The 24074-nt window shown below is 42.7% G+C and overlaps 1 protein-coding gene across 5 annotated transcripts in view; it reads left to right on the forward strand.

Annotated features, from left to right (window-relative positions):
• The window catches only part of LOC134217961 (guanine nucleotide exchange factor DBS), a 502406-nt gene extending 482961 nt beyond the window's left edge, over window positions 1–19445 (forward strand). For all 5 annotated transcript variants that reach the window (XM_062696807.1, XM_062696808.1, XM_062696809.1 and 2 more), the window contains 7 exons: window positions 10740–10942; window positions 11190–11304; window positions 11668–11865; window positions 11944–12149; window positions 16648–16951; window positions 17036–17162; window positions 17218–19445. In XM_062696807.1, the coding sequence (XP_062552791.1) occupies window positions 10740–10942; window positions 11190–11304; window positions 11668–11865; window positions 11944–12149; window positions 16648–16951; window positions 17036–17162; window positions 17218–17324 (1260 nt within the window). In that variant the 3' untranslated portion in view covers window positions 17325–19445. The remainder of the gene's footprint in view (window positions 1–10739; window positions 10943–11189; window positions 11305–11667; window positions 11866–11943; window positions 12150–16647; window positions 16952–17035; window positions 17163–17217) is intronic.
• Window positions 19446–24074: the final 4629 nt, after the last annotated feature.

Here is a 24074-nt window from a genome sequence, read left to right on the forward strand (position 1 = left end):
TGAAAGTCCACACTCGTGGAGTAACTGGTTGAACAAGCTCAATAGACGCCTCTTCGCGACGTCTGGGAGGTTTTTGAGCAAATTGAACCTTATTTTATCCATCCCTGGAGCAGAATTGCTACATGAAAGGAGAGCAAGCGAGAATTCAATCATCGAAAAGGGCCGATCCATGTCATCCCTGTCAGCAAAAGCATCACGTGACACTTGCTTCACCGGTACCGAATCCGGACAAACTTTCTTTGCAAAATCGAGTATCCACCGCGACGAGCTTTCACGATCTTCGTTTACGGACGACGCGTTGCGCATTCTTCTCCCGACGGTCCACAGAGTTTTCATTGAGGCCTCGCGCGATAAACCTTCAGCAAAAGTGCGCCAATATCTACGTTTCTTCACTTTGACCAGCTTCTTGAACTGGATCTCGAGCGCGATGTACCGTTTGTGAAGAACGCGTTGGATTTCTCACGATAGAGCTGTGTGCACGCGGTGTCCCACCACGGACTATGTGGTTTCCTACGAACCGAAGCTCCTGGCACCGGCCGGCATTGTGCATGGAGAGCGCTGTCAATAACCAACTGAGATAGAAACTGGTACTCTTCCCGCGGTGGAAGTGTTTCTATCGGCTGTATGTCATCAATGATGGCCTCCCCATATTTCCCCCAATCGATGGATGTGCTTTATGAGGTCATATGAGAGGTCGATAGAAGCGGATTGATAATGTCCATTGGCAATTAAAACTTCGATCGGCAAATGACCACTACCATGGGGATCTTGGACCACCTTCCAAGTACACTGGATTTTGTTTTTACGCGATTTTCATTTTCTCAATTTTCCACTCATACTAAATGTTTAACGCATATCAATTATCATGTGATTTTTCTTCGATTTATTCTGGATTTTTTGAATCATGTTGCGAAGAGTTTGGTGGTAAATTGAAGTCACACGATCAAAAATACGAGCGAAAAAAAATCGTGTAAAAACAAAATCCTGTGTACAGTCCAACGATAATGAGCTCGAACAAATGGAAAGATCTAGACGGCTATCTCTTGCTGGAGGAGCCACTCGTGTAACTTCTCCTGTATTCAAAATTGACATATTAAAGTCGTCGCAGAGGTCGTATATCATTGTTGAACGGTTGTCGTCGTACAGTTCCCCCAGCCTGTTCCGTGGGAGTTAAAATCTCCCAAGAGCAACCGTGGCTCGGGCATAACCGAGCAGATGTGCGAGAGATCTCTACGAGATATCGCGGTGTTTGGAGGAAGATATATCGAGGCGATACTGAGGTCTTTTCCTTGAATAGTCACCTGACATGCGACAGATTCGGTGCCTGACATCGGAGCAAAATGGACCCTATAGAAGGAGTGCTGTTTTTTGATGGATTTGCCAGATCGCGGCGAATGATGTTAAAATCGGGAAAATGAAGCTTTACATCTGGTGTTAGCCATGTTTCACATAAAGCAAAAACATCGCATTGTAATTTGTTAACTAAAAATTTGAAAATATCTAATTTTGGAAGAATACTTTGACAGTTCCACTGTAGAATTGAAATCATATGAGCCTTATCGACGAAATTAGTCATCGAAGGATACGAATGACTCGAGGAGGGGCATTTTTGAAGCCAGCTGCTTCAGGAGAGGAGTCAGAATTGGAAGAACAGTTTTGACCATGTTCTTCACGGGGTCGGAAGCATCGAAGAAGATGAGGATGAGCTCCACGATGCCAGAAAGTAGCTAGCTCGGAGGTTGTTGTGCTCGCTCTCTATGCTCTCTTTCTGGCTGAGAAATCGCAAAAATTGGGGCATCTGGGATTTTAGATGTCCCCGGAAGCGGTGGAAATTCTCGTTCATCCTGATGTGAAACCACAAAAGTTGAACGTTTTTGAGTTCCACCTGCGTTTGATTTCGCCATGTTGGAATGGGGCTCTCTTTGAGGCTGTTTTCTAGGCTTTTTCGAGGGACGCTGGCTTTGTTTTACTCGTTTCCTCGTTGAGCCTTTGAAAACAAAGGCCCCATTTCCAACTTCGGAGTCAGAGCTACCTTGATCGTCCAAAGGAAGAGACGAGTAGATGGTGTCAGAAACAACTGGTAAAGCGGCTTTCCTCAGCATTTCGGCGTAGCTACGTCGAGAACGCTGCTGAAGAGAACGCTTCTGGTGGATTCGCCGCTGTATGTACGTCGGGCAAGCTTCAAGAGCATGTGGAGGGCCTTCGTTGCAATAAACACATTTCGGTGGCGTCTTGCACGCGGTCCCGGAAAAGGTGACACAAAAACAGTCAGACGGGAAATAACTCCGCTTCTCTCCCTCCTGCGACACCGAATACATTTGCTTGCAATCCAGTATCGCAACAGGAGGCAAAGAAACGTTCTTGAAAGACCGAAACCTTGTTTCAAATAGTCGCATGTCATACTTCCCTCCGTCACCACCCCCGCGATCTCCCACACTGCTGACGGTAAATACACCTTATATTCAAAAGTGAAAAACAGGTGGCAATCTCGTTGGCCTGTTTGCGATCACTGACCGTGACGCGAAGCTTACTGGACCCAACCAGATCAATGGTCGTGACAGACGAGAATCGCTTTTCCAGATCTTTACTGGTCTGACTTATATTCAACCGCTTGCCTTTGGGTCGGAAGTTTGGCGCAGAGTATCAGAAGCCAACAAGGCATTATTTGACGAGGAATACGTTGTACCTCCGCCATCATCGCTCTCGCGCATTGCAGACTTCAAATGTCTTTTTTTTTTACAAGGGAGAATGCATTTACACACTAACCCAGTACACGTGCATTGTAGTTGCCAAACTACCACACGGAAGTGTACTGGAGTGTCGGACTCGACCATACCGGTAATACCGACTAAACTCCCTTGGGCTCCACCATCGTTTCCCCCAGGAACTACCTCGCAGTACTACTTCTGGGGGGACGGCAGTACTAAGCGTACTCGCTCATTATCGCTCACACAGGCACTCGTCCCACGCGAGACTGACTTGGGTGCTCGCTCTATCGCACCCTCAAACACACCCTACATACTCTGTTGCACCTCTGTCATGCCGTGCGGGTCTAACTTGTGTGCCCACCCTTCTCATGCCATGTGGGTCTAACTTGTATGCCCACCCAAACCCTTGATTCATGCTCATACGCTCCATGCTTGCACACACATTAACGCTCCTATGGGTCTGACTTTTGTGCCCACCCTTCTCATGCCGTGCGGGACTAACTTTTGTGCCCACCCTTCTCATGCCGTGCGGGACTAATTCTATGCCCACCTTTATCGTACCATGTGAGACTGCTCACCTCTTTCATTCAGTTCGCGCTGACACATACTACTCGAGTCATTCGACCTAACACTCCCTCTGGCATCCCTTGTGGGACTCTTCGCTTAGGTTCCCACTTCTGACATACCATGTGAGTCTGACTCACCTCATTCATGCCATATGAGACTAGCTCAACACGACTCAACTCATTCCTTTCGTACCATGTGAGACTGACTTGGATGCTCCCCCACACTCCTCTGCCACGCCACGGGGTATAGTCGTAGGAACCAACATTCCTGCGCTACTCCCAGCGCGGCGTGTGCAGTCCATACATACACCTATTCATTCACCCTTCTGCCATGCTTCGAGGTGACGATCTCGGTTGCCACCCGCTGCGCCATTACCTCTGCATGGGCAGACCATTCACACACTTCTTCGCGTTCGGCACTTTCGCTCTAACTTACCAATCATAAGTTAGTCATGCTTGTCGATTGTTGCTCGGCGCGCCAGATTCTCTGCAAGCTGCAGGCAATCTGAGTGGTTGCAGTCGAGACTGCGTTCCACTTCTCCACCGCTTGACACATCCTTTGGATAAGATTATCCGGAGTTGTGTCCCGGCCGCAAACGTCTAGCATTGCTCTTCTTTCGACGTCGAAACGAGGACATACGAACAGTATGTGCTCTGCAGTTTCGTCAACACCTGGGCAGTCAGGGCAGACGGGGACCTCCGCGTGTCCAAACCTGTGGTGGTACTGTCGGAAACAGCCATGGCCTGACAGGAATTGTGTCAGATGGAAGTGAACCTCCCCATGGGGTCTCCCCACCCAGCTTGATATGTTAGGAATCAGCCGGTGGGTCCACCTACCTTTCGAGGAGTTATCCCACTCGCGCTGCCATCTGGCAACCGAAGTCACCCTGGTACGCTCGCGGGCTCCTCTGGTGCCACGTAGGTCAAAACACTCCTCGTCCTCCCGGATGACCAGCCCGACTGGCATCATACTCGCTATCACGCAGGATGCGTCGCGCGATACCGTGCGGTAGGCCGATATCACCCTGAGACACATCAAGCGGTAGGTGCTCTCCAGTTTCTGCAGGTAACTGGTTACCCCCAGTGCTTTTGCCCAGGACGGGCCGCCGTACCTAAGAATAGATGCGGCAACGCCTGCCAGTAGCCTACGTCTACTGGCGCACACCAGCTGTTGGACATCATCCTCGATAATGCCGCCACAGCAGTCGAAGCCTTCTTGCACGCATATTCGACATGGCTACCGAAGGTAAGCTTGTCGTCTATGATGACCCCAAGAATCTTCAGACTCCGCTTTGAAGTGATCGCGACGTCTCCCACGTGTACAACTGCATGTTGTGCCGACTTACGGTTGCTGACGATAACCACCTCCGTCTTATGTTGAGCGAGCTCAAGGCCTCTCGCACTCATCCAGTCCGCCACAGTGCTGATCGCGTGTTCTGCGGTTAGCTCTACTTCGGGATTGACTCCCCGTAGACCTCTAGGGTTACATCGTCAGCAAAGCCGACGATCTTCACACCAGGAGGGAACTTTAGCTTCAGAACCCCGTCATACATCAGGTTCCATAGTACCGGACCCAGGATTGACCCTTGCGGGACTCCTGCGGTAATAGGAACACTTTTCTGACCGGCATCGGTCTCGTATAGCAGCACACGGTTCTGGAAGTAGCATTCCAAGATCCGGTACAGTCCCACCGGCAGGCTAAGCCGGTGTAACGAGAGCGCGATGGCATCCCAGCTTGCGCTGTTGAATGCGTTCTTCACGTCCAGTGTCACCAACGCACAGTATCGAATTCCTCGCCTTTTCCGTTGGATCGCTACCTCTGCAGTCTTGAGGACTGAATTGATAGCGTCCACCGTGGACTTACCCTTCCGAAAACCAAACTGGTTACTCGACAGGCCATCCGTACCCTCTGCATACGGGGTGAGCCTGTTGAGGATGATCCTCTCGAGCAGTTTACCCGTCGTGTCGATCAGGCAAATTGGTCTGTACGCCGATGGGTCACCCGGAGGCTTCCCGGCCTTCGGCAGCAGTACCAACTTCTGCCTTTTCCATCTCTCAGGGAAACAACACTCATCCAGGCATCTCTGCATAGCTAGCCTGAACATGTTCGGGTTCGCTATGATCGCTGCCTTAAGTGCACTGTTTGGAACTCCAGACTTCAAATGTCTCGCAGCAGCGAGGTACACACAATTAAACATTTATCACAGGGGAAAAATAACACAAAACTAATTAACAAACACACAGGGAAAACGGTTTATCAAAAACAGACGTGGTTCAAATTATCAAAAGAGGGGAAAAAGGAATTACAACGAGAAAGAGAGAGATCAAAAATATACTTAGCTTAGCCTTCATACTACTATGTCACCGGCTGGGACTTGTTGCAGCACACACCGAACGAAGGCGATCGAGGCTACAGCTGCGGGTGTCGGGACAACAGCGCCTGTGTTGGTGGAGGCGCACGATCAGTGATGATGGTGGTGGGACTGTCGGCTTTGGGCGATGATGACTTCGCCTGCGTGACGATAGACGCCGATGAGTTTTGCGAAAAAAAAGTCTATTTTTGCGATAAATTCAGGGTGGCCACTCAGTTTCCATTTTGAAATTCCCGGTTTTTCCCGGTTTTCCCGGTTCAAATGTTGGAACTTTCCCGGCAGAAATGTATCGAGAAAAGAAATGCTCGAGGAACAACCATGCTTTTACGCGACATTTTTTCGATTGTTTTCTGATCACGTGACTTACATTCACCATCAAAATCTATGGAATTGTATTACAAAACATCCTAAATGAATCAAAGAAAACAATATGGTAATGTGTTAATAAAGCGCCTGTTAAGCAAATTCCTCTGTGGCGCTTTTTCAGTAACAGGTTTGTCAGTTATGAGGCCACCGCTCGTTCCTGCTTTATCGTTTCGGTCTATATCTATTAGGTACATTCAACTTGACCCACTTAACCATTCTAGCAGTCACTGTTAGAAGTGAATCAAAGCTCATTTATGCATTCATTCTTTATTTTCAATCACATTAGCAACATATTAATTGAGACGAAAGCTCTGGTAAGTGATAGAGGCATTGTTATCCTATATTTTTCACTGTGAATTTTTATTCCAAAAATAAACGAGCTCATTATATAAATTTGATCTAAATTGTGATTAACATATTAAAGATTTCTCAAGTAAAATATTTTTCTTGGGAAAATATTTAAGCGTTCTATAGAAAAATAATAACAACTACCGAAAAAAATAGATAGTTAAACATGAGATTTATTCATATCATAAAGCACCTCTATTCCATGTGAGTTCAAGGAATTTGAATGCCGTTGTTATGAACTAGCTTATTTTATTATCAAGTTTAAAAAAAATAACATGCTTCAGGAACTCGAGATAGGATTGATTTAGAATGTTTTAAACGTTACCTAAAATCGGAACCATTATTCAGAACGAGGCAGCTTAAGGAATATTTTTGTCAGATTTTCGGAGATTATCAAAGCGGATTTTTAAATGCTTGATATTTTTAGGGAAATCATTTCATAAGAAATGGAGTATTGCAAATGGTTTCACAGACAACCACTGCCCCTATTCGCATAAGCGTCCCATGTCAGTTTTCTTCAACTTGAGAAATATGCCGTTGAATTTTTCAAACTCGTTTTACATGGAGAAATTGAAAAAAATCTAATAAATCGATAAAACCAGCAACCTTTCTGAAAATTTGGCATAATATTCTTTATCTGTATATGCTATGGGACTGTTAAATGGACCTTAATTACATTGATGTTTTGTGCGAAAGGGTTTCAATATCTGGAATGTGACTGTTATGCGAATAAATAGCAAGATGGGACAACACAAGTGGGTTTTAATTTTCAAATTTCTAGAACAAAGACTATTATTCTAACAGTTTTTCTTATAGATGAGTTCATTTTAAGCTTATTTCTGAAAGAAAATCAAAATCGTCAAAAATCGACATGGGACTCTTATGCGAATCGCGGCAGACCATGTGTCCTAAAAAAACCTAAATTTAGATATACGTACTTCTAAAATTCCAGTTTGATATCTAAATCTAAGCTTTAACATGATTTTTGATATTTTGGAAATTCTGTAATCCTGATATAATATTCTAAAATTATCAATCAGATTTATTGATGGTAAGTGTGTTTTCTTGAATAGAAATAATTTAGAAGTTTTAACTAAGAAACATATATCACTAAGCAGATTTAAGAGCTAATGTATTTGTATTTCAAGAAGAAAGCTGGGATACATGAAAGCAGCGTGAATGGATCTTAGAAATGAAAGGTTATCGGTTATGATTTCTTCAATCTTTAAACTGAAAAATTCAATTCTGACACTTGAGATTAGTTTTTATTTATTTAAAATGTTCTGAAAATCTCTGATGTGAAATTGAACATTATGTGGAGGATTTTGATGTGTATTGTGTATTGAAGGTAACCGCTTTTTACTTCGATGACTCTCAATACTGAGGGCAAAATCTTCCGCTTAATGCACATATGTATTCAAATCGGAAAATACCCGAAAAATTATCGGAGTTTTCCGGAAAAAAAATTCTTTTTAAAAGATTGATGAATTTCTGTAAACATTATTCTTGTAACTAAAGAATCAAGATCTCTAAGGGTCGATTTCTTCACCTCCGCTTAGTGCTTAAACCCAGTTTAAACGTATGGGTGAGCACCGCTTAAAAGTTAAGCGGAGGTGAAGAAACTAAAAATGAAAAACTAAAATTAGGATTCGTATGGAAATTTTGCATGGGCATTCCAATATGCGCATTTTCGCCTACTATGCAGAACAACGTCTGCCGGGTCGTTTAGTTCCTTATAACAATATACATTCAATAAAAAAAACTATAACAATCTTATTTGAAAACCCAGATTAATCCACCTAGCGTTAGTGGTGCCTTTCTCGCATTTAGTTAAGACACCAACCTTATATGGGGTTTATATGGTCCGATGTACCATTTTCTTCATAACTTTGAAACGCAATGACCGATCGTTATAAAATTCAATAGTGATCAACAAGGCTTTGTCCCCTGTCGAATAAAACTTGTTGCGAGAAAATCGGTTAAGGATTACTATACGAAAAGTTGTCTAATGTTTTTTATAGCTTCTGTGCACACACATACACACACACATACACACATACATACACACGGACAGACAGACATGTGCTCAGCTCGTCCAGCTGAGTCGATTGGTGTATATTACTATGGGTCTCAGAGGCTTCTATATAAAGTTCGTTTTCGGAGTGAAATGATAGCCTTTCGGTACAACTTTGTTGTACGAGAAAGGCAAAAAACATATTCAAACGGCATTTCATGAATCCTAGAATTAAAATAAAATGTAAACAATTATCAGACAGGTTGTTTAAAAAAAACAGACTAGAAGTTTAGTTAATTATACATAGCTTTTCTTTATAGTCTGTCGAAACAAAACTAAAAAAAATCAGCGTCAATCAAATTCCCGGTTATTTCCCGGTTCTATCTGATTCCCGGTTAATTCCCGGTTCTCCCGGTTTTCCCGGTTCAGTGGCCACCCTGTGATAAACGACGAAAACTATTCAAATGATTGCACACTTTCATTCTAGTACTTCAGTTCCGGTAAAAAACCTGGTTTTAAGGAAAAAACCCAGATTAATCCACCTAGCGGCGATGATGCCTTTCTCGTGCATGTACTAAAAAAATCACACAAGAAAGGTCAAAAAAGCACTTTAGGGGAATAGATCGCATATTTTCTATCATTTTGCATGTTTTTGCATTAATTACTATGCATTGTCACCATTCCTGAAAAAAAAAAATTCTTTTCCCCTTGGGGACCCTTGGGAAAAAAACAATGATTTATCAATAATTCCGAAATGCAATGTCCGATCGGGCCAATTTTCAATAGCAAACAATGGGACCGCATTCCCCGTCGAATGCAACTTGTTGCGAGTAAATCGGGTAATGCTAAGTTCCAAAAAGTGAGTCTACAAAATTTGTACACATACACACATACACACGATTCGCCGAACTGCGGTATAAAACACTATGGGTCTCCGGGCATTCTATTAAAAGTTGGCTTTTGGAGTAGTCCTACACAGAAAAAATAAAGAACCTAAAAAAAAGTTTAAAGAACTCAACTTTGAGTACGAAGTTCAAATTTTTAACTCAATATTAGGTAGTTTTCTCACTCCCTCTCATGAATGTTATTATAAACAAAGAGAGCTGCATCGACCCAACGTGTGCTGTTCCGTGGAAGAAGCCAAATTTGAGTTGTTTTAACCATAGTCTCGAGTGAGTGAAAATAACATAAATTTGAGTTGGTGAAACTTCATAGTGGGTGAAAATTCAACACGGGAGTAAAGGCAAAGTACTCACCGGGTTTTTTCGCATTTTACTTATTTTTGGCTTCTTCCACGCAAGGTCGGATTTGAGTGAAAGGAACCGTCAAGTGAGTTGTTTCGCGGCAAAGGCAAAAACCGGAAGAAGAATCGACCGTACGCGGACTCTGCGCAGGGTTGCCACATATACAGATTATTCTGTATTTTACAGATTTTCGGGGTTGATGGGTGACCAAGAATCTGTATATACAGATACACAGATTTTTAGAAAAATTACAGATTTTAAAGATTTCTTGAAGAGTACAGTAGTGAAAATTATAATAAAAATTATATAATTAATTTGCTATTAGTAAATACCTGTTTTCAATAAGATTGGAGGATTATAAAATTATATTTTTCGCCAAACTGATCTGAAGGCCATTCTCAAATCAGCAAAATCTTAATTTGAAAAGACAGAACATGTTGGCTCTGGCAGGTTTTACTTTTAATGAACAGTTTATGCAAATCAACGATTTTGAAACCAGATTATACTCCGAAAAATGTTTAGACTATATTTGAATACTAATAATGAATTTGAAAAATCTCAAACAATAATAAAAGAGAATCAGATCTAGCATTTTTTTACATATTCAGAAACAATTAATCAGCAGTTTTGTTTAGTGCACAAATTTCTGTTTAGTGGGTTTAGTGTGACTGATCAATGTGGTTGGTCCACTAAAGTTGTTGCGTACATGGCCAAAATAGTTAAAGACGGACTCCCGACAGATTTCATTCAAAAATTATCAAATTTACATTTTTTTCAAAACAAAGTTTGTTTTAAAACCATTTTGATTGAGTTTAGATAAATACAGATTTTTTGACTTGAGATACAGATATGAAGATTTCCTGAAGAAAAAATACAGATTTAAATGTGGCAACCCTGCTCCCAAACAGTTTAAGATGTGCATGTTGCCGATTTCAGTACATTTAAAGCTGTTTGATTGTCGGACATCATACATATATTTGAATGTCTATAATTTCTGCGTAAGCATATTGAGGCGCATTCTAGTCTAGCAGGAGAATTAAATTGATTAGTGCTGACTTGTCTTATATTAAGTGTTGATCTATCACGTTACTGTTAACAATCAATTTTCTCCTTTCTTGCAGCGGGACACTTTCTTCCGGTTGTATTCGTACTACTGTCAGAACATTCCGCGCTCGGAACGGCTTCGCGAAACTCTGGTGGACACGCATCTATTCCTGCAAGAGTGCCAAAAGAAGCTGGGGCACAAGCTACCGCTCGCCGCCTATTTGCTCAAACCAGTACAAAGGATCACCAAGTATCAACTTCTCTTGAAGGATCTGTTAAAGTAATGTTTTCGTATTTCTTTCAGACTGTTGCTTCGCTCTGCCTATCAAGCGTAGATTTTTATCGATCAACTCCCCAGAGAAAACGGTTTCAAAATTTGCTAATATTTGCACACATTTCTTCTTGTATCGTTTATGCATCTTTTTCTCTTCCTGTCTTTCCTCTGTCTGGTGATGGTGAACCCAAATGTCTCATATTACTTGAAACCATAAAATCGAAATGTCCTCCCCAAAACAAACAATCTTTAGATTTAGTGACACCGGAACGTGTTCCCGGGAGCTGCAGAAGGCATTGGACTGTATGCTGGTGGTGCTAAAATGCGTCAACGATTCAATGCATCAGATTGCAATAACTGGTTTCCCCGTAAGTAGAGCACTGTTTCAGCGTTCATGTCCACGACAGGCCATCGGCTTTCGCTTGTTTCCTCGCCCTCTGTCCGTTACCCCAAGCTAAGCATTAAAAGATTCATGTTATTGTCAATTAACCGATCATGGCCAGACTTGGCTTTCATCAGCCACTTATCGGTGACCATCATAAATATGTACCTCATTACCATAACGCAGTTATCATCATGCTCTCGCTCTGGTAATTGAATTTTGGAATAAGGAGTAACAGTGAAGTTTGTCCTTTCTCCTTGATCCAAACTGAGTTAATTACTGTCAAGACAAAAAAACGACAGGTAAGTTCCGAAAGCAAAACGAAAATTTCTCTTTCACGCCTCCGTAGGCCGACCTCTCTCAGCAAGGTGAACTGCTGCTACAGGATTCGTTCCAAGTGTGGACCGAAAGCAAAAAAGACCTCCGATTGCGACTGAAAACTCAACATCGGCACATTTTCCTCTATCAAAAAGCGATGCTATTCTGTAAACAGGGTTCGAAAACCGGCCACAACAAGAGTACCTACCAGTTCAAACACTGGCTACAGGTTTGGCACCCCACCCACTGAAGGGCAACGCGGCAGAACATGTCCCGACTAATCGTTGGCCTTTGCTCGTGCTTTCAGATGTCCCAGATCGGCCTAACGGAATCGGTGCGGGGCGACCCACGGAGGTTCGAAGTGTGGCTTCAAGGCCGACAGGAGGTCCACACGATACAGGCCAACACGGTGGAAATCAAGAACAAGTGGGTGGCGGAGATCAAACGGGTGCTGCTGAACCAACTGGAAGAGCTCAAGGGAGAGAAAATCAAACAGTATGGACTGAATCACAAGTAAGTAAAAACGATAAAGTCGGAGTTGATGCAAGGGTCGCATACTGCGATTGCATAACCTTCTTCTTCATCTTCTTATTGGCATTACATTGACCACTGGGACATTGCCGCCTCGCTGCTTAGTGTTCATTTAGCACTTTTACAGTTATTGAAACATTTTGCCCCATTTTTCTCAAAGATAAGATTTTTTCACTCACGCGCCTTTGCGTTTGACACCCTCAAACAAGCTCAAAGGTTTGTGTACTTTGTACCACAGAGAACAGACATGGAGGCTCGAACAAAATTTCTTGCAAAACGTATGTAAAAAATTAAACCGAACCTCAATCATGCAGTTTGATATGTCGCATGCATGCCACACACAATTTTCAAGTTTCCCTCCGAGTATTGTACGCAGCACTTTTCGCTTGAAAACACAAAAAGCTCTCCGATCGGCCTCTTTTAACGTCCATGATTCATGTCCATAAAGGGCCACTGGTAGAATCAGAGTTTTGTATAGAGCAAATTTCGTTTCCGTCTGCAGGCTGCGGGGCCTAAGCTGGTTACGTAATCCGTAAAAGGTCCTATTCGTAGCAGCAATACGTCTTTTCACTTCACGGGAAACGTCATTGTCACATGTCACAAGCGTTCCAAGGTAAACAAATTCTTCAACAACTGCAAACACATCCCCATCAAGCACTACCTCAGCACCAACACCACTAGGTCTTCCTCTATCTCTACCTGCCACCATGTACTTTGTCTTGGTAGAGTTAATGGTTAAGCCTATCCTCACCGTCTCCCTCTTCAGTTGGACAAAAGCCTCCACTACTGCTCTGCGATCGATTCCAATGAGGTCGATGTCGTCCGCAAAGCCCAGGAGCATATGCGACCGTGTGATGATAGTGCCGTTCCTCTGCACGCCAGATCTCCTAATAGCGCCCTCGAGTACAATGTTGAACAATAAATTCGAAAGTGCATCACCCTGCTTCAATCCGTCTAAGGTCACAAACGAGGTTGACACTTCGTCTGCACGCTGGCTTTGAAATCAATGAACAATCAAAAATCAAGAAGCTCGACCGGGATCTCGTCCTTCCCAGCAGCTTTACTGTTTTTTAGCTCGTTTAGAGCCTTCTTTACATCGTCCAGCGTTGGTGGTTCCACAGCTTGACCGTGCTCCTGCTCCTTAATACACCTTCATTTCCACCGTTCAACAAATCTTCGAAGTGCTTCTTCCACCTGGCTGCCACCATAGTCTTGTCTGTTAGCAAATCCCCCTCTCGATCATTGCACATGGTGGGCACTGGCGCAGTCTTATGCCGCGCGCCATTGACAGTTGCGTAAAACCTCCGCATATCGTTTCTATCCATGTTCTCCTGCGCTTCAGCTATCACACTCTCTTTGTGATGCCTTTTTTCTGCGGTGGATTCGTTTCTCTTCTGCCCTTGTACCACTCTCTGTTGGAACGGGTACGAGCCACCAGCATTCGACTCTTAGCAACATTTTTCTCGCCCGTCATTCGCTGGCACTCCTCATCTAATCAACTATTTCGTTCGCGTCGTTGTGCAGTACACTTCCTGCGCTGTTGTAGTCACAGCTTCGTGGATATTTTCCCACAATCTGTTGACGTCGCCAAATCCGGTAGGAGATGCCGCTCGTCCAGCTTCTGGTGGTACTGTTCAGCAACTCTTTCAACTCAGAAACGTTTGATATTGAAACGCATCGTTCTGTTGTTTCGTGAATTCGTGACGCTGGAGAGTCGCCCCCGAATTTTTGCAACTACAAGGCAGTGATCCGAGTTCGGTCCTCTGAAGGACCTTACATCTATAACATCCGAGAAATGTCGCCGTAGACCAGCACGTGGTCTATTTGTGAGCAAGTCTCCACTCGGATGTTGCCAGGTGTGTTTGCGGATATTCTTATGTGCGAAGTACTTACTTGATACATGATGGGCTACAGCTCTTCGATGAACCTACGCCGAATGGAGTATCCTCCTCCACTGGACTCGATCCTGGGCCAATCGCTTCCAGTCGCCCTGAACATTGAGCGCCCTCAGGTCCTCTTCAACTGCAAAAAGCCATCGTGTACGCGGCCTTCCACGAAGCCTGCGGCCTCTTCCGGGTTCTCTACTAAATATTATCTTCGCTTGACGTTTTTCCGGCATACGAACAACGTGACCAGCCCACCGTAGTCTGCCATGTTGAATAAGCTTAATAATATCCAGCCCTTTATACACCTGGTACAATTCGTGATTCATGCGGCGCCGCCAGATACCGTTCTCCTGTTTACCGCCGAGTATTGTCCGCAGCACCTTACGCTCAAACACTCTGAAAGCTCTCCGATCAGCCTCATTTAACGCCCATGTTTCATGGCCGTATAAAGCCACCGGAAGAATCAGAGTAGTATACAGCACGAGTTTTGTTTTCGTTTGCAGACTACGGGACTTAAGCTGGTTACGAAGTCCGTAATAAGCCCTATTTGCAGCTGCAATACGCCTTTTCACCTCGCGGGTAACATTATTATCGCTCGTCACTAATGTTCCAAGATACACAAATTTTTCCACCACTTCAAATTTTTCACCATCCAGCATCATTTCGCTACCACCACCGCTAATGAACCCACGTTGATTGCCAGCGACCATGTACTTCGTTTTGCTGGTATTGATCGTGAGTCCAATCCTCGCTGTCTCCCTCTTAAAAGGCACAAAAGCCTCTTCCATGGCACGGCGATCAATCCCGATAATATCGATATCGTCCGCAAATCCCAGGAGCATATGCGATTTTGTGATAATGGTACCGCTTCTTTGCACACCAGCTCTCCGAAACGCTCCCTCAAGCGCTATATTCAACAGTAGATTCGGGAGTGCATCACCCTGCTTTAATCCATCTAAGGTAACAAATGACGTCGATATTTCATCCGCAACCCTTACACTTGATTTCGATCCGTTCAACGTTATACGAATCAGCCGTATCAGTTTCGCCGGAAAACCATGTTCAAGCATAATTTGCCATAATACGTGCGAAGTAGGTACTGCTTATTGCCATCCCTCTAGCAACAGCAAAGGTTACAAGTCGTAGACCATTATCGTTGGTAGCGGAATGAAGGCTTTCCGTACCAATGACATGGCGAAAGAAACTTTCTCTTCCGATCTGCGCATCCCCATCACCGACTTTCCAATCGTTGTCCTTTATTCGTTCCCGGGTCTGTTGCCGTTGAATCAATCCGTTTGCTCTGCTTTTGCCTTTCTTGGTAACTGTAGAATCTTCGGTAGGCTACCTTACCAGGGTTACGCTACCTACATCGCGTTGAAGGGGCTACCTTCTCGATGCTAACACGATGCAGCACTCGGACGATAATCAGTTGCCCCTAACATGATGAACAGACGCTGTTGTGAGCCGCTCCTAACATGGAGGACAAACGCTCTATCAGATTTGCACAAATCTCCCCTTCCCTGTCAGCATACGACCATAGCTCCCACCGGGGTTGGTTACCTGATCTTCCCTAAAGGTGCTCGTATCCCGGCCAGCGCCACGAGGAGTTAGGGATAGGAGTTGCTGGGTAAGAGACTAAGGATCACGAAATGGGATCTATTTTATTCCTTCAGTTACGCGAAGTACCAATGGTTCGCTTTACCCAGCATTTGCCAACTAGCATTCGCGGTATTATGTACGAAAATGAAAAGAACGACTGGGATTATAAAATCGGGTCGAAAACGTGATAAAATTGTAACATGATAAAATCGGGGGTATCGGTCGTTTTATCATATCGGAACTCCGCCATCTTGAATTTCAAAATAGCGCCAAACGGCTACTACTCGTCGAGCCTATTCCGTTAATATACCCATATCGTATGGAGTTTGATATTCTGCAAAACGATCGTTCCCACAGTGTTTTCCATTCAAAAAGACTTAGAAAATTTTCAGGCGGGTACCACGTTTATTAGAAAATGCGTGTGAAAAAAACCTCACTAAAAAGCTGTGTAAAAAAAAACTGAGTGTCTAATTTCGACATTTTCTAGAAAACAAACAGCTAGACGAATACTTTTGTGACTCACAGTAGATTTTTAAATTCCGAAAAGGTAATATTGTTATTCTATTGGAATTTTCTTTTAAATTTCATGTTTATCTTTCATAGTCTAATTTTTTTTGCAATCCTATTATTTCTTCTTTTTTAACCCTTGAGGGCGCAAGGCGATTTCAAACACAGGGTAATAATTTCTAGGTACATAGTTGAACGACCATTGATTGTACTCATGCTCTACCAATTTTAAAGATAGATTACGTTGTTATCGAATTCGTTTAGATCGGCATTTTGATTAATAGGTGGCGATGCCACCCACACATACCTCCATCGCCGAAATGCTGCTTCAGGCTCTAACTAGCATAAGGCGGTTCCATCCGCTTAGTCACCATATCACAGTGTGCCCGAACTGCTATCCCATTGCTTCCGAATCACGACAGATTAGTGCTGTTGCTGAAGTCAACCCCGTTCAACCGAATCTGTCTTGTCCAAATAATACTCCACAGACCGCTCCGCCACACGGCCTCGTGGGACCTGCCACCATCGATACATGGAACGCCCAACCGAACGCTTAGCTGTGACCAGCCTCCACCGGTGGGTATCACCAACATTCAGCACCATCCCGTGGGCGTGGGCCACCAGCAGGACGTCATAACCCGCATCGCGCACCTGAACGAGGACAGCATGATGAGCGCAACGGGCATTTCGTCCTCCTCGTCCGAGCACGACAACCAGGAAACGAACGCCTGGAGCTCGGATTACTCCAACAGCGAGGATGAGTTTACGCATGGAGAGGATGGCGTACTGCCGGTAAAATTTGTTTGTTGGGTTGACGGGGGAAGATGCAACAATTTGAAAGAGAATGATAAATTTTGGATTTTTTTTCGCCTCTAGGGTCATAAATTTATATCGCTGGCAGACTATTGTGCAATGGGCAACTCGGAGGTTTCCATGAAGGAAGGCGACATGGTGGAACTACTGAAAATCGGGTGTGCCGGTTGGTGGTTTGTCAAAGTCATCGGTAAGTCTTGTGGTTTGGGTTTATGAGTCATTCTTGACCTTCCCTTCTTTTGTAGGAAATAGTCTCGAAGGATGGGCACCGGCAGCATACCTAGAGCCCATCAACCGAAAGTCGTCCAGACTTCGTGGTGCTCGCAGCCAGGACAAGCTGAACGAACATTGAAGATGTGCTCTGGGATTGTACATTTTTCTCAAGTCAAAATTGTTGAATCATATTGCATGTGTATTTATTAGAAGATCACTCTCACTTTCACCTTCACGATCAGCAAATTATTCATTCGCCGAACCATCATATCAGGTAAAACGTCAAAACCACAACTGGAGACTCTCTGTTGTATTAGCCAAAATATACACCGATAAACATACCTTACATAGGATTCTAAGCAGCAAAAGTTGGTGGATAATAGAGAAAGCATTGCCGTGTGTTATAGAATAAATTGTGCAATTAGCAATAAATTTAGAAAACGCTGGCGTATATACTTCAGAAAATCGCGGAAAATTACGAAAAGTTATTCTACGTTTAGGATACGGAAGACACTCTTAGATAACCATCTCGCTAGCAGACATCATGTTCAATGTTTCATCTTACTCCACTTTCTGCATGCTTCACCATAGTTTAGATTCCGAGATTAACCATGATAGATCAAAATGTACTTGCATATCGATTCGCAATTTATCCCAAATCAATCATCTTTATCGTTGGAAAGTAGACTATACCAAAGCATTGAAAGCTCACTAAATATCGTGAACAAGAGGATTTTTCTTGTATTATCGTACGAGCTTGAATTGTTTTGTAAGACCAGCCCTCAGCTTTATTTTACAGATAGATAACTTCTTAATCCTGATAATAATCACAAAAAACGTGGCACAGCTGTGGTCAATCGGCCGGCGGCCGGCGTTTCCATCGGATTTGCTTGTGTTTGACGTCGTCGGCACACTACCGTCATCTGGTTGCCGCTTGTCAACACACAGTGTGTTTAGTATCTCTGTGCCACTTCCTTCACGAAGTGACGAAGTTGTAACTGGTATTTATTTGCGGACCGTGAAAAAGATATTCATTTTGTTTAAACTGGTTTCTATGCAGACCCACGATAGAAAAGGAGCAGAGAACAATTACGACCTGTCCGTATAATTGATTAACAATTCGTTATAATATAATTATCATTAACGAATTCGTGATCAGTTTAGCATTTAAAACATTATTGTTCTGTAGATCGAAGACACAGCCCCAAAAATCTCCAATTGTTACATTGCTAACATATGCATTACCAATAGCTTCGAAACATTTTATTTGCGGCTGTATACAATGTGCCCTCTTTAGCCCTCTTTAGCCGTGCGGTAAGACGCGCGGCTACAAAGCAAGACCATGCTGAGGGTGGCTGGGTTCGATTCCCGGTGCCGGTCTAGACAATTTTCGGATTGGAAATTGTCTCGACTTCCCTGGGCATAAAAGTATCATCGTGTGAGCCTCATGATATACGATTGCAAAAATGGTAACTTGGCTAAGAAACCTCGCAGTTAATAACTGTGGAAGTGCTTAATGAACACTAAGCTGCGAGGCGGCTCTGTCCCAGTGTGGGGATGTAATGCCAATAAGAAGAAGAAGAAGACAATGTGCTTCAATTTCCGTTGGTTTAACTGTTAACTACTACAGCTGAGAGTGAAGTTTTATAAAAACATTTAAGTCGTACGATAATAATACAAAAAAGTCCATCATATACAATTAGAATTGTCGAAAAATTCGCCTATACTGAGCAAAATTCCTCATCAAACGATGGAATAGATAGAACATCAATTTCAGACAAGCCTTGGACGAATATTTGTTTTGTTATCACTCATTTGGTCCGATCCTTATTTGTTGATTAAATTCGGAGCTCATAGATTTTAACTTATTTATTTATGCGATATTTTTTACTGTCAATGGAGCGTAGTGAATACCATTCGTTATTTCATGTTTTCCATACATTACAATAGAAGAATACGCTGTTGAGTTATTTGTTTTCGGTCATGTACTAATTATGTAAGGCCATACAAGAAAAAGTCCAACATTTCCTTACTCTCCACACAATTTTGTATGAAACAAATCGTTTTATAGGGGAAGAGGAAGATAAAAAATCCCTTGCCTAATTAGTACACGGCCTTTGTTGTTCAGTTGTACCTTATTTACTTCTTTCCCTTTTACTCACATCATCAGGGAGAAGGATCCATGCGCTTATTCGGGTGCCAATGAAAATGTTCATCATATTAAAAACCGTATAGTAAAAAAAATGCCTAACCCAATAAACTATTCTATTATTCTATTCCAAATTGATACTCAATCGGATATGATTTGAAAGTGAAGCAAATCGCACATAGTTTAGTGTTTAGAATCTGACATGTAGATAGAGCGATGGTTGGTTGCCGTTTGCAGCACCAGGAAATCGCTCCACCTTGCAGCATGAAAACGTATCCGCTTGTTGACTTTCTTTCGTCTAGATCAGCTGCCCAGTCCGCATCACTGTATCCCATGATTTCTTCGTTGCCTTTCTTGCTATAAACAAGCTTCATTTTTGAAGTACCACGGAGATAACGAAACAGATGTTTGACAGCAGTCCAATGTTTCATTCCTGGATTTGAATTGTAACGGCTGAGGTGGTTTACAGCAAAGATTATGTCGAGTCGAGTACATTGTGCCAGATACATTAGACTGCCAATTGGTTCGTTCTTGATAAGGAATGTTGGCCATTTGATTTATCTCCGCTGATGTAGTTGGTGACATTTCTTTGTTGAGTTTTTCATTAATCGGTGTCTTTGCTGCTTTGCAGTTAGCCATATAGAACTTGACTAACATGGCTTCAACATAAGCTTCTTGATCCAATTCAATAGTATCATTCGTCCAGCTGATTCGTATTCCTTAAGCAGTTTCTAGCTTTACCTGAATCTTTCATTCGAATATTCTCGTTCAAAAACATCTTCACACGCTAGATCCATTTGTCGTTATTTGAAAAAATCATCACGTCGTCGACGTAGACTGCTACAAAAATCATCCATTCACCATCGAAGTAGTAGTATAAACAGGGATCATAATTAGCTTGGATGAGGCCAATTTTTTTGATTTTTGAATCTAATTTTTTATTCCATACACGACTTGACTGCTTGAGCCCATATAACGCCTTCTTCAAACGGCAAACCTTATAGCGATTTTGATCATTTTCGAATAACGGGAGCTGCTCCATGTAGATTTCCTCTTTTAGGTCTCCCGCATTCATTTGCTGAATCCGCATGTTATATTGCACCGCCAACGCAAAAAGATATCGCAGTGAACTATGACGAACGACAGGGGAGTATGTTTCCCCATAATGTTTCCCCTTCTGCTGCGAAAAACCTTCAATCACCAATCTAGTTTTATATCGGTCCACATTGCCACTCGAATCGTGCTTGGTCCTGAATACCCATTTACATCGTATTGCGTGGTATTGCATTCCTGCCTTTTGGGAGTTCCGCCAGGACCCAGGTATCGTTGCTGATCAACGCATCATACTCCTCCTGCATGGCTACCTTCCATTTTTCAGCATCAGGAGTCGACATTGCTTCTTGGGGCGTTATAGGATCATTTAAAATACTGCTCCGCCTGTTGCAGAGTCGCAACTCCACTGAACTCGTCTAGCTCGACTGACTCAACAGGTTTGGTCCAGCATCTTGCATTATATAGGATTCATTCGGTTGTACAACATCATAATTCTGAGAAGAGTTGGAACGCGGCAAGCCTTTTGTCGAAACAATAAATTGATCATACTTGCCTGGGAAAATGTGAAACGCCTGTGACCTAGACGGATATGAAACTTGGCGCGGTGGGAGCACTGTCATATCAGTTAAAGTATCGCTGACCTACTGCTTACATTGCTTAAGGCTTCCTCATAATCGTCGTCTTCTACATCACTCCCGGGAACATTTTGAACGGCATCGATTGACACCGTCGACGCTGGATTATTGTCTACTAAAACTTTTGATGGTAACGATACGCTTTGTTCAAAATCCAATGATAATCAGCATGCGATCAACTTCTCGATCTGTCTTTGATGTACGGTTATCAATTGCTCCTTCGTTAATGAATCTTACATCTCGGCTCTTGATAATTTTTCTGTCCTTCACATCACACAATCGATAACCCTTAGTATCCGACCAAAATGCATCTTTCTGATTTCGCATCCCATTACGCCGCTTTGATTTCTGTACCAAATATTCTAACATGCGATAAATTCGGTTTCTTTTCGCTCCAAAGTTCTTCTGGTGTGACTTCATGTCCTCGTGTTGGCGAACGATTCAAAAGATATACTGCCGTCGACACAGCTTCTGCCCAGAAACTTTTTTCCAGTCTTGCGTCAAACAGTATACACCTAGCACGTTCGACTATCGACCGGTTTGCCCTCTCAGCTAGTCCATTTTTTAGTTTTTAGTTTGATGCCGAATTCCAAACTTTGCAAGATATTCCGAAAAGCTTTTATTGGTGGCCATTGTCAGTACGTATGATTTTCAGCTAGTGTCCAGTTTGACGCTCCGCCATCACATGGAATATTTTGAATGTATCTAGTATTTCGCTTTCGGATTTAGATCGCAGGAAATAGACAAACATTCGCCTTGATTTACGATAAAATACCGACTTCCTCCGATCGACTTAACTTCCATGGGACCACAGATGTCAGTATGCACAATCTCCAACAGCTCGGTTGCCGAGAACCATTTTTACTGAAAGGATGTCGATAGTGTTTTCCCGTGTACGATAGTGTTTTACCGTGTGTACGTTCCATTATGCTGTGCTGATCCAGTTTGAACAACTCATTCTCGTGATTGGCAGTTGCCATATGTTATATATTATATAACATCAACACTTGCATTTAGCACCCTTACAGCCTTCGTTTTCGAAAATCATGGTAAATCCATCCTTCACAATCTTTTTCACAGAAAGCAAATTCGCAGATAGTTGAGGAACATATCGTACTTCAATGACTTGAAGTTCAGAATTTCTCTCCCGATGCTTGAGAATGCTTTTTCCAATAGCTTCAATACTTATTTCGACCTTGTTGGCCGCGTCATATGAACGGTTGCTCCCGAGTCGAAGAACCAATCAGTATTACTATTTAACTCTTTCGACGATAAAGCAGAACAAAAAGCTTCTTCATCTTTCTTACTTTGGCAATCTTTGGCAATGTGTCCATATTTCTTGCATTTTCTGCATTTCGGTCCCTTCATGTCTGTTTTTGGTTGCATGAATGTGTTATGCTGCTTGGTTGAATCCAAAACGTTTTCCCTTCGTCAGTAGTGCTGTGTCCGACGACGTTAGCTGCAGCTCCTGCAGTAGCTTGGTTTTGATGATATCTTCTTTCACTTGGATTCCGGAGTTTTCCAGAGCCATAATCGTTGGCCTATACTCCTCAGAAAGACCACACAGTAGTAATGCACCGACCCAGTCTTCTATAATCTTGAAACCAATGCTATTCAGTTGATGAGCTATCGAAACGACTTGATTCACGTATTCAGACATCGATGCACAGCTTTCAAGGTTAGTCTTCATCAGTTAACGCAGAAGTCCTACTTGCCTAGTGAGTCCGGAATCTTCGAATACCTTCTCCTGGTTTTTCCAGACTACTTTTGCTGTCGTCGCATCTTCAACATGAACGTAGTTTGGCGGATCCAGTAGTAAAATTATCTTCGCTCTCGCTTTTCGATTTTTCGTAGCGTCGACATCTTCGTATGCTCCGTCAGCCTTTTTTGTGACTCGTGGGTTCAACAGCCTCCCAGCGGTCTTCAAGTTCGAGGTAGGTCTTCACGGCGAACTTCCATGTCGACCAGTTCTCCCGTCCATACAATCGTTCGATCCCAGGTAAACTTGAAAAACCATGAACTTCCGCATTCCTAGAATTGCTTGATGTCATTTTGATCTTTGATTATTATTCAATCGTCTGCGTTGAATAGGCCCATAACCTATTGTAAAATAATACGACTGGTTCGATTGACGTTTAGGGTATCCAATCATGGTTTGAACCAAATAGCGGGTTTCAGATGAGCCGTCAAAACAAAGTCGACTTACCTGTCATAAGACGAGTTTATACAATCCCCTTGAATTCAAGGGGATTGTATAAACTCGTCTTATGACAGGTGAAAACATTCCACTAAAAAGCTCAAAATAATTTTCTTATCAAAGTCGACTTATTTAATTAAAGGGACAAGTTAGAACTGCGATTTCTAGTTTATATGGAAGCTTAGTTCATTATCTTTCTAAAAACATCCTGGGTGCACATATTTATGCTTAGTTTCATCGAAAAACTTAATAATTACATAACTTTGATTTGTACCATGGTTTGAACTACACTGTTCATGGTTTGAACTAAATTCGTACCATGGTTTGAACTAGTGCAGCAGCCAGCTGCTCCTAAATATAATACTAATCACAAACATGAAACGCTGAGGAAATCTATAGAAAAGCAAATTCGTTTTACTATTCATCTTCTCGCATTAGATTAGTAACTCGAAACGTGTGAAAATCTTCTAAATTATCGATATGAAAATTGTGATTTTTTCCTATTGAAAATGTAAACAAAATGCTCCAGCCAAGCGCATGCAGCGCTCCTAGCGGACAGCAGCAGAACATGACTGCATTTACAAGTTCAAACCATGGTACGAATTTAGTTCAAACCATGTCAGTTTTACCTTGAATAAATGTTACTATTTTAAGTATTTAAAACTATTTCTCAATTGTATGATGATGTCAATCGATTACAGATAAAAATAGCGTTCTTTTGATGTATTGATCTCACTCCTGTGTCATAAAATGCGTCCTTTACGAGCATTTGGAAATTATGCCACTGGTGGGGGGGATTTAGCGCAAGTACAGAACGTTTTTAAATCGCTTTATTCTATTACTTAAACAATATGT

Source organism: Armigeres subalbatus, chromosome 2 (assembly GCF_024139115.2).
Source record: "Armigeres subalbatus isolate Guangzhou_Male chromosome 2, GZ_Asu_2, whole genome shotgun sequence".
NCBI lineage: Eukaryota > Metazoa > Arthropoda > Insecta > Diptera > Culicidae > Armigeres > Armigeres subalbatus.